This window comes from Mytilus trossulus, chromosome 10, assembly GCF_036588685.1.
Source record: "Mytilus trossulus isolate FHL-02 chromosome 10, PNRI_Mtr1.1.1.hap1, whole genome shotgun sequence".
Lineage (NCBI taxonomy): Eukaryota > Metazoa > Mollusca > Bivalvia > Mytilida > Mytilidae > Mytilus > Mytilus trossulus.
The window spans coordinates 44,488,892-44,500,047 of NC_086382.1; the positions used below are offsets into that span (position 1 = coordinate 44,488,892).

The 11,156-nt window shown below is 31.7% G+C and overlaps 1 protein-coding gene across 1 annotated transcript in view; it reads left to right on the plus strand.

Annotated features, from left to right (window-relative positions):
- The window catches only part of LOC134687426 (transportin-3-like), a 30,942-nt gene extending 25,764 nt beyond the window's left edge, over positions 1-5,178 (plus strand). The window contains exon 27 of the mRNA XM_063547716.1: positions 169-5,178. Within this exon, the coding sequence (XP_063403786.1) occupies positions 169-229 (61 nt within the window). The 3' untranslated portion in view covers positions 230-5,178. The remainder of the gene's footprint in view (positions 1-168) is intronic.
- The last annotated feature ends 5,978 nt before the right edge of the window (positions 5,179-11,156 follow it).

Below are 11,156 nucleotides of genomic sequence, written 5' to 3' on the forward strand. Positions count from 1 at the left end.
AAAGACTTTTAAAAAAAAACCAGGTGAACATTTTAAATTGAATTCAGGCATTATGGTTATAATTTCAGACTTACAAAAACAATTTGAGAAATATATGTATTCTCCATTTCAATTCTCATTTTTATTGATGAAAAAAGGTATATGCTGTTATTATGATTTCTTTTACAGTGCTGAGAACTATAAACAAGTGTCAACAGCTTTAAGAGAATTTTCAAGACTATACAGATGATAGCCTTTTTTACCTCATAATAACTCTAACATGTGCAATCAAATGAAGGCTTCTTTGTGACGGATCATTTTCTTAGCCTTTTTCATCCAATTTTCTACTTGATGTAGTGTTTGGAATTTGCTCAACAGTAGTGGTTGCTGTAGAAGGTCAGATTTCTAAAAGTATGATGACAACACAATTAGAAAGGTAGAAATAGGAAATTATGGGAGTCAAGTAGAGTGGCTTCTGTTAAAAAAGTTCGGGGAAAATGATGACTCTGATTGGATGATAGGAAGTGGCTTGATTGTAAACATTGTTGTGAGAGAGTATTGACTTGTAATACAGTGAAAGTGCTTCCAATTCTCTTGTTGCATAGAAAAGTGGCTTACTCGTTGCTGTTGCATGGTGCAGTCTTAAAGTTTTGTAAGAATCTCATTGTGCGGACAGAACTAAATGAACTGGTTGTTAAATGTTAGTTAGTGATATTCTAAGTAACTAAATATTATAAAATCATAGAAAAATTAAGTAACAGTCCATATAAAAATCATGCATATGTGATTCATTGGTAGTGCTTACAAATCATTGTTTATGCTCCAACTAAAGGGCCCAACTAAGGCATTATGTTTTTCAGTTTGTTCTTCAGTCTGTTTGTCCCACTTCAATTTAAAGTTTTTGGTCAAGGTAGTTATTGATGAAGTTGAAGTCTAATCAACTTGAAACAAATGTTCTTTATGATAAGATCTTTCTAATTTCAATGCCAAATTAGATTTTTGACCCCTATGGTGTGCCCTAAAATTGGTAAGATAGTGAATAATTGAAATTAATAGGCTAAAAAAATGCTATTTTTTATAACATGTTGTTTTCTTAGAATTCCTTGATATTTTAAACTTTTGTTAATTAAGATTTGTTAACACTGAGGTGAATAATTTGTTATTTTTAAGTCAATACTAAGGTCAATTTTTATAAAACTTAATTTTGTGGTAAAAAGTGAACTTTTTTTTTATTTCTGATAATTATTTACTATTTTCCTTTGCTTTGGATGTTGTATTTTATATGGAAAGGTGATCTTAAAAATAAAATTCTCATTAGCATAAATGGTATGGAGCGATGTTTCTTTTTTGCAATTCTATGATTGACTACTACTATTGCCGAAGCTTATATTGCCTGTACATAAGTGCTTTAAGCAATATTTAATATTTCTTAAAACTGTTCTGTAGGATATATTGCTTGTGCATAAATGCTGAAATAATATTTATTTTTCTTCAAATTGTTCTATAGCAATATATCTTCATCTAATGTATCATGTGTGTAAAACACTTATTTGTAAACATTACATACCAACATTTTTAAAATATTGATGAATATTCAACGTTTAACAATGAATATTCAATGTTTAACAATTAATATTCAATGTTTAACAATTAATATTCAATGTTTAACAATGAATATTCAACATTTAACAATGAATATTCAATATTGAACAATGAATACTCATTCTCTAATTGACAGTATTTTATATTATGCAGTAGGATTGCAAAGAAAAATAGTTATTGTTTATTGTTATTGTCATTATACATAGTTTTGATATAAATAAACCATATTTTACAGAGTTTGTAAAATAATTTTAAGACCATAGGTTGAGATAGCTATCAGTATGTATTGTTGATTTCTATGTGTTATAGAAAATCAGAAAGAGGAGTCTTATTGACATAATCATTGAATATTTTTATTGAATTAATTATATTGCATGCAGAAATTTTGAATAGCAGTGACTTATTACGTTTGTTCGTAGTTTTAAAGAAAGACACTTAAAATAGAAGTGATGATTGATTAATTAAATGGAGAATAAGCGTATTTACACTTTTGGTATTTAGCTGTATTTTGCCTCCTATTGAATAACCTTCTGATGTCAAACAACAATCACTTTTTTAGTTGTGACGTCAAATGTTTGGAATGAGAAGTCAAAGTTTACAGGAACCTGTGTGATTTTATGTAATCGTGGACAAATTTGCATACAAGTGTAAATACGGCTATGAAACCTATAACTTTGTTTGGACTTTTTGATAAGTTTCAATTGAAACATATTTGATCATAATTTTGAAACATAATATAATCTTGAGATCATGTTGACAAATAAATTTAAGAATTATATGATCATATGAAAGACAAGTTAAAATCATGTGAGCATATTTATGAAACACAATAAAGTTATAATTGTATTAACCACAATAATGAATCAAAATAAAATCTTGTTAAAAATTTGACCAAACACAATAAAATCATGTGGTCATATTAACAAATCGAAATAAAATCAATATCATTTTGTCAAAACAACAAAATCTTGATTATTTAAAAAAAGAAACACAATAACATTGTGATCATTTTTAACAAAACACAATGAAATAATTTGATCATATTTGAACACACATTAAGCCATGTGATCATATTGACTAAACACGAAGTGTTTTATGTATTTGTAATTATATTGAACAAAAGCAATGAAATTATGTGATTCTATTGACTAAAATTTAAGAATTTTGATCATTTTGACCAGTGTTACCAAGTATATTATATACAGTTGACATTGTAATCATTGTCACATGTTTCAGTTAAGGTTGTTGATGGGCAGACAAAGTGACCAATGGGAGATAACTCTTGAGGTTTTAGATAAATTAAGATTATTGATTATTCCATTTATTGCCTGATAATCAATTTAACTTTAATGCAAAATTTTTGTACATTTTGTTAATAGGAATCTGTAAGAATGAAAATTACCTCACAAAAAACTGAGTATCAAGTTGTAAGAAAACACTATGTTTTTGAATTAATTTGACTTTGTCCTTTGATTAGAATGTACTTAAGAATAAACTTTTTTTCTATAAAGTGTTTTACACAAGATCAAAGGTTGACTTAATGATGATTGTAATTTTGGTGCTTGGATTTTAACAATGTTGCTAAATTCTGTTTGTATGTCAATGTATCAACATATTATTGGTTTTTAAAAGCCATGTGTGTAACCAAACATGTGTTCATTTATTTAATTGTTATTTTCATGGCTTTTTACTGCTTTGTTTTTAGAAACACACCAGATTTTTTCAATACACATGTTTATGATAACATTTATGTTGCGTGATAGAAAATAAGTTTTTAATTTTAGTCATTAGATGACATCATATGTTGTGGCATGCTTGTGTGTGTAGTCATTTAAGGATGTGTATTTAGTTTACAACAAAGGTGTTCATTACTATTTTTCATTTTTTTGCCCCACCTACGATAGTAGAGAGGCATGATGTTTTCTGGTCTGTGCGTCAGTCCGTTCGTTCATCCTTCCGTTCATTTGTCTGTCTGTCCTTCTTCAGGTTATAGTTTTTGGTCAAGGTAGTTTTTGATGAAGTTGAAGTCCAATCAACTCCAAACTTAGTACACATGTTCCCTATGATATGATCTTTCTAATTTTAATGCTAAATAAGGGTTTTTATCCCAATGTCAAGGCCCACTGACATAGAAATTGATAGTGCAAGTGGGACATTCGTGTACTGGGGACACATTCTTGTTTGTTTATGAATTTCTTATGTTTATTTCTTGGTAAAAGCAGAACAAATAAAGATTTTAAGAATTAGATACAACATTGTTGTCAGTTGAATTTATTTAAAAAATTAATTTTATCAATTAAGAGATTGCATCCATAAGTAGATGTACCTCCAAAATTGTTTAGTGTATAGATTAAAAATCAAAATTACATAAGATGAAATTTCAATTAAGGGAGTTTGCTGCTTAGTTTCAAAATAATTGACTTTAATAAAACACTAATTTACATTGATAGGTGATTAACAAAGGAATAAAAAGAGCCCAAAAATAATGTAAGTCAATTTGCTTGTTTTTCGAGATATCAACCATTGAAATTTTGGCAGGAAAATGTTCTCTCTTGACTTTCATAGGTTTATCATTGACAAGTTGAAGTTCTCAAAAAAATATTTTAAAAAATATTTAAAATTTTATAAGACTTTAACAGATGGCTTATTATTATACATGTAAAAGATTTATAAAAAGAAAAACGGGTGTCAATGGGCAAAATTTTATAAGGCATTTAAATGAATAAAATCAGAGGATTAAAAAAAATCCAAAACATGACAAGCGAACATCCTTAACCTACTACAAGTACTGTAGATGTACCTCATTTCAGATTCATTATTAAAAGGGTAAAAGTATCATTCAATGATTTCAGCATGTCAAGTATTTGAGTCCAATCACAGGTTTATTGAGATTGTAAAGCATTTCATAATGAAGGATTATCCAAAATTGAAGGTTTTTTTCACAATAAACTAATTATTTTTGATGTACCAAAAATTGTTGAACTTTATAGAGCACTTCACTGACATCAAATACAGATGTGCTAAATACAATTATTCATGTATATGGAACAACTAAATCATTTTGCAGAATGGATCACAAGAAGTTTTAGCATTCCTTGCATAATTAAGGAGATGCTTAAATTGCTGTTGGCACACATAGTACTAAATCTATCTAATTACAAGAGATGAGAATTCCATGAATTTATTAAAAAAATATTTTTCCTTTTGATAAACATTACTTGTTTACAAACATGATTTCAAAAATATATGAAACAAGATTTCAAGAAATATCCTATGATTTTTCTTGAATAATGTCTTAAATGCATTAAAGCATTGAAATCCTCATGGTTGAATAAAATACTGTATTATTTTTATAATGTGTGTAGTTGTGAGTTAATCACAAGTGTTTGTATGCTTTGTTAAATGCACTGAGAATGTGCTTAATTGTATTAATATGCAAAATTGTAATATATATTGCTTTTATACATGTGTAAATATGTACATCACTATTTTATTGGAATGTTCAGATTTGTAATGAACAACAAAAAATTAAAGTATCAAATTGGCATTATATGGGGGGGATAGATAAAAAAAGAATTAAACGGATTTGACTCATCAGATATTCTTTTTATTCTTCTTATCTAGAACTGAAAATAACAAAAAAATATTCCTTTACCCATATTTACGGAATCATCTTTTGTTGAAAAAGTGAGACATAGCGATCCTACATTCTGTCGGCGTCATCAACAAATATTGACTCTGTGGTTAATGTTTTTGAAACTTTAATTACTTTGTTAAACTATCCTGGAATTGTACCAACCTTGGACAAAAGCTTGTTTATGATCATAAGATAGATAGTATCCAAAAGTAAATTTTGTAGATCTTTGATAGGAAGATGTGGTATGAGTGCCAATGAGACAACTCTCCATTCAATTAACAATTTATAAATATTTATAGGTCATGGTACTGCCTTCAACACAGAGCCTTGGCAGCTGAACAGCAAGCTATAAAGGGCTCCAGAAATTACTCATGTAAAACCATGTACAAAAGAATGGCTATTACAGATCTAGATAAAACCAAGTACAAAAGAAATTTTCCATGTGTGATACTTGCTGATTTTTGTAAATTTTGTATTGACCCCTCCAACAATAGTGGCCCATTTACTCTGTAGCTCTGTAAAAATGCTTCATTATTCCCCATTCCAGATGTGGGAATAATATTGCCCTAACTTTGCCTGTTCATTTGTCCTTTTTCAAACAAATATTTCTGTCAGACATTTTCAGGTACTACTAAACAGAATGACTTCATATGCAGTAAAGGTGTAATACCACCAAATCATGGTATGTCACATCCGTTTGCATACGAAAGTAGGTCTAAAAAAATACTCCCTTGAATTTGACCGTTGTAGGTAATTAATCCTACATTTTATTGCAGTAAAACTATTTCTGTGTCATAAACATATGTCTTGGGTATTTCAAAACACCATAAAATGTTATTTTTTATTTGTGATTTCTATAGAAAATTTTGTAATCTTGAGGTTACATGGTGACTAAACCTTGTACACAGATAGAATAAGGGGAGAAATTTGATTGGTTAACTTCCAATGATGGTTATTTTCTTATATGCAATGAAATGTTATGTGAAACTTTTTCTATAGAACTGGACAGGATAAAACTTTACTCATGCCAAGTATTTCTTTATTTGAAACAAAGATAAATTCTGCACAATTTTTTTGAAAAGTGCAAATTTAACAAAGACTATTAGGGGAAAATCAATGGTGGTATTACACCTAAACAAAGGGACATTGATAAGTTATAATGTGTTACACATTTTGGGTATATCAGACACCAAGTTCCTGTTTGCTGATATTTTTCAATATATTGAATCAACTTACATTTTTTGTCCAACGTTTCCCTTAGTACATAATTAACAGAATTATTTCATATTAAGTCAGCAGCTAGGCAATGATGGGTTGTACGGTTTGGACACTTTAAGGATCAGTGGGAGTTCAGTTTTCATGTTATTTCATTTTATTTTCAGACAGCCACTTCATATTTCAGATGCTTTGAATTATGAGCAAAGTTATATTTAGCGTGTTAACATGTGCAATCTTATTCTGATTAATTCGGGCAAGATGTACTGTATTTATTTCTGTCAACATGACTAATCGTTGCCATGTACCTATCAAACAAGGATGTTTGGTTATACCTCAGTGAGACAGCACCCTAATGACGTTAAACATAGCAGCACAGGTACTGTGATTTAACCCATATTTATGCCCCCACCATAACAGGCCTCAGTGAGACAGCATCCTAATGACATTAAAAATAGCAGCACAGGTACTGTGATTTAACCCATATTTATGCCCCCACCATAACAGGCCTCAGTGAGACAGCACCCTAATGACATTAAACATAGCAGCACAGGTACTGTGATTTAGCCCATATTTATGCCCCCACCATAACAGGCCTCAGTGAGACAGCACCCTAATGACATTAAACATAGCAGCACAGGTACTGTGATTTAGCCCATATTTATGCCCCCACCATAACAGGCCTCAGTGAGACAGCACCCTAATGACATTAAACATAGCAGCACAGGTACTGTGATTTAGCCCATATTTATGCCCCCACCATAACAGGCAGGCATTCAGTTTTACCCTTGTCCATACTCCCAAAATTGGTGTTGGTTCTCTACCTTTACTTTACCTCAACCAAATGTTATGAATCTTATACACAAAACACAGATCAAATTGTAACTTTTACCAACCATACTAGATTTATGCCCCTTAACAAATGGAAAAATTACTGAATTTTCCGTTTCCTTTCTTTAACTTTAGTTTGCCTCCACCCAATTTTATGAAACTTATACACAATGCTAATCCCCACAAAACCCAACCAAATTCCAATTGCAGTGGCATCATTATTACTATTCTAGAGTTATGACCCTTTACAAATTGACTTAAAATTTTTAAGTCCAATGTTGCATGACATATCATCTCAAGGGGATGTTTAAGTCAAATTACATGCATATGACATATAGTCTTAATGGGATGTCAAGTCCAACGTTGCATGACATATCATCTTGAGGTGATGCTTAAGTCCAATGACGAATAATATGACTGTGCTCGATTAATTAACTTAAAAAAACTATAACTGAATCTTCAGGTCAATTGAACATCATCTTGAAGCGATATGTCCTCATGCAAAATATCAAAAATCATGTCCAACAGACAACAATATAGCGTGGAAATAATCATGCCACTAAACATAATGAGGTCATCAATTGCATCAAATGGTACACAAAAAGTAGCCACATGCTCCATACCAGATCTCTTAGGAAAGATTTATTATAAGAGTCTAGACAAGATCATGTACCTAGCACTTCAAAATCAATAAGTCGACCGTAAAATAAAATTAAAAAAAAGTCCAATGGCGCATTCCATATCGTCTTGAGGGAATTTAAATCATATGGTACGCATATGTCGTGTTGAAGGGATTTTTTTTAGTCCAATGGTGCATAACATATCGTCTTGAGGGATGCTTAAGTCCAATAGTGCATTTAACAAATCGTCTTGATGAGTTGCTTAAGTCTAATGGCCATATCGTCTTGATGCGATGTTTAAGTCCAATGGTACACATTATTATCGTCTTGATGGGCTATTTAAAGTCCAATAGTGCATATGACATTTTGTCTTGAAGGGATGTTTAAGTCTAATGATGTATATGATATATCGTCTTGAGGGGATGTGTAAGTCCAATGCTGTATTTGACAAATCGTCTTGAAGGGATGTTAAAGTCCAATGGTGTATTTGACATATATCGTCTTGATGGGATGTTTTAAGTCCAATAGTGCATGCCATATCGTCTTGAGGGCATGTTTTGAATCCAATGCTGTATATGACATATCGTCTTGATGGAATGTTTAAGTATAATGGTACATATGACATATCGTCTTGACTTGAGGTCATGTTTAAGTTCAATGGTGTATATGACATATCGTCTTTATGGAATGTTTAAGTCTAATGGTACACATGCCATATCGTCTTGAGGGATGTTAAGTCAAATGGTGCATGTCATATCGTCTTGATGGGATGTTTAAGTCCAATGGTGTATATGACATATCGTCTTGATGGGATGTCTTAGTCTAATGATGTTTAAGGTGTATATAATGCAAATCACATACCGTCTTGGTGGGTTGTTTAAGTACAATAGTGCATATGACATATCGTCTTAATGGGATGTTTTAAGTCGAATTGTTTATATGACATATCGTCTTGATGGGATGTTTAAGTCCAATGGTGTATATGATATTTCGTTTTCAGGGGATGTTTCAGTCCAAATATGTATATGATTAATCGTATTGGTGGGATGTTCAAGTCCAATGGTGTATATGACATATCGTCTTGATGATATGTTTTAGCCTAATGGAGTATATGACATATCGTCTTATGGGATGTTTCAGTCTAATGGTATATATATGTCATATCGTCTTAAGGTCATGTTTAAGTCCAATGGTGTATATGACATATCGTCTTGATGGGATGTTTAAGTTTAATGAGGTATATGGTGTATATGGTGCATATCACATACCGTCTTGATGGGATGTTTAAGCCCAATGGCGTGAATGACATATCTTCTTGATGGGATGTTTAAGTCTAATGATGTATGTGGTTTATATGGTGCAAATCACATACCGTTTTGGTGGGATGTTTAAGTCCAATGTAGTATATGACATATCGTCTTGGTGGGATGTTTAAGTCCAATGGTGCATATCACATACCGTCTTGATGGGATGTTTAAGTCCAATGGTGTGAATGACATATCGTCTTGATGGGATGTTTAAGTCTAATGATGTATGTGGTGTATATGGTGCAAATCACATACCATCTTGGTGGGTTGTTTAAGTACAATGGTGTATATGACATATCGTCTTGATGGGATGTTTTTAGTCGAATGATGTATATGACATATCGTTTTGAGGGGATGTTTAAATCCAAAAGTGTATATGATAAATCGTCTTGATGTGTTGTTTTAAGTTATATGGCATATATATTATATATCGTCTTGAGGGAATGTTTAAGTCTAATGGTATATATGACATATCGTCTTGAGGTCATTTTTAAGTCCAATGGTGTATATGACATATCGTCTTGACGGGATGTTTAAGTCCAATTGTACACATGCCATATCGTCTTGGTGGGATGTTTAAGTCAAATGGTGTATATGACAATATCGTCTTGAAGGGATGTTTAAGTCCAATGGCGTTAATAACATATCGTCTTGATGGGATGTTAAAGTCTAATGATGTATATGGTGCATATGACAACCCGTCTTAGTGGGATGTTTAAGTCCAATGGTGTACATGCCATATTGTATTGAGGGGATGTTTAAGTCCAATGGTGCACATGCCATATTTTCTTGATGGGCAATTTAAGTCCAATGGTGAATATGACATATCGTCTTTAGGGGATGTTAAAGTCTAATTTTACATGACATATCGTCTGGAAGGGATGTTTAAATCCTATTGTGTATATAATATATCGTCTTGATGGGATGTTGAAGTTCAATTTTACATGGCACATCGTCTGGAACGGATGAATTATATGGCTGTGCTCGATTATGTTACTTAAAAATCTATAAATGAATTTCAAACCAATTGTACATCACACACCATCTTGAAGCGATGTTTCCACATGCATGAAATATCAAAACAATACTATGTCCTGGAAACTATCATACTACTTAACACATAAAAGAATCCATCAAATGGTATACAAAAAATAGCCACAGGCTAAGTAGCAAATGACTTTGTTAAAAGATTTAAAAGTTAATGCCCATATAAGATCATGTGCCTATCACTTCAAAGTCAATAAGATAAAAAAAAAAATTAAGTACAATGATGCATTACTTACGGTATCGACTTACAAAAATGTAGTTCAATGTCGCATATCGTCTTGAGGGATGTTAAGTCAAATGGTGCATGTCATATCGTCTTGATGGGATGTTTAAGTCCAATGGCGTATATGACATATCGTCTTGATTGGATGTCTAAGTCTAATGATGTATAAGGTGTATATGGTGCATATGACATACCGTCTTGGTAGGTTGTTTAAGTACAATGGTGTATATGACATATCGTCTTGATGGGATGTTTTAAGTGGAATGGTGTATATGACATTTCGTTTTAAGGGGATGTTTAAGTCCAAATATGTATATGTAGTCTAATGTCGCATAATTGTCACATCGTCTTTGAGTGTTTTAGTCAAATGGTGTATGCTATATCGTCTGGGAGGATTTATATCCAATGGCACAAATAACATATCGTCTTGATGGTATGTTTAAGTCCAATTGTACACATGTCGTTTCGTCTTGATTAGATGTTTAAGTCCAATATGGTACACATGTCGTAACGGTATCGTCTTGATGGGATGTTTAAGTCCAATGGTGTAAATGACATCTCGTCTTAAGAAGACATTTAAGTCCAATGTTGCATGACATATTGTCTTGAGAGGATGTTAAAGTCCAATGGTGCATGACATTTTGTCGTCTTGAGGGGATGTACATCTCCAAATATTAAAGGTATCAGCCATTTAT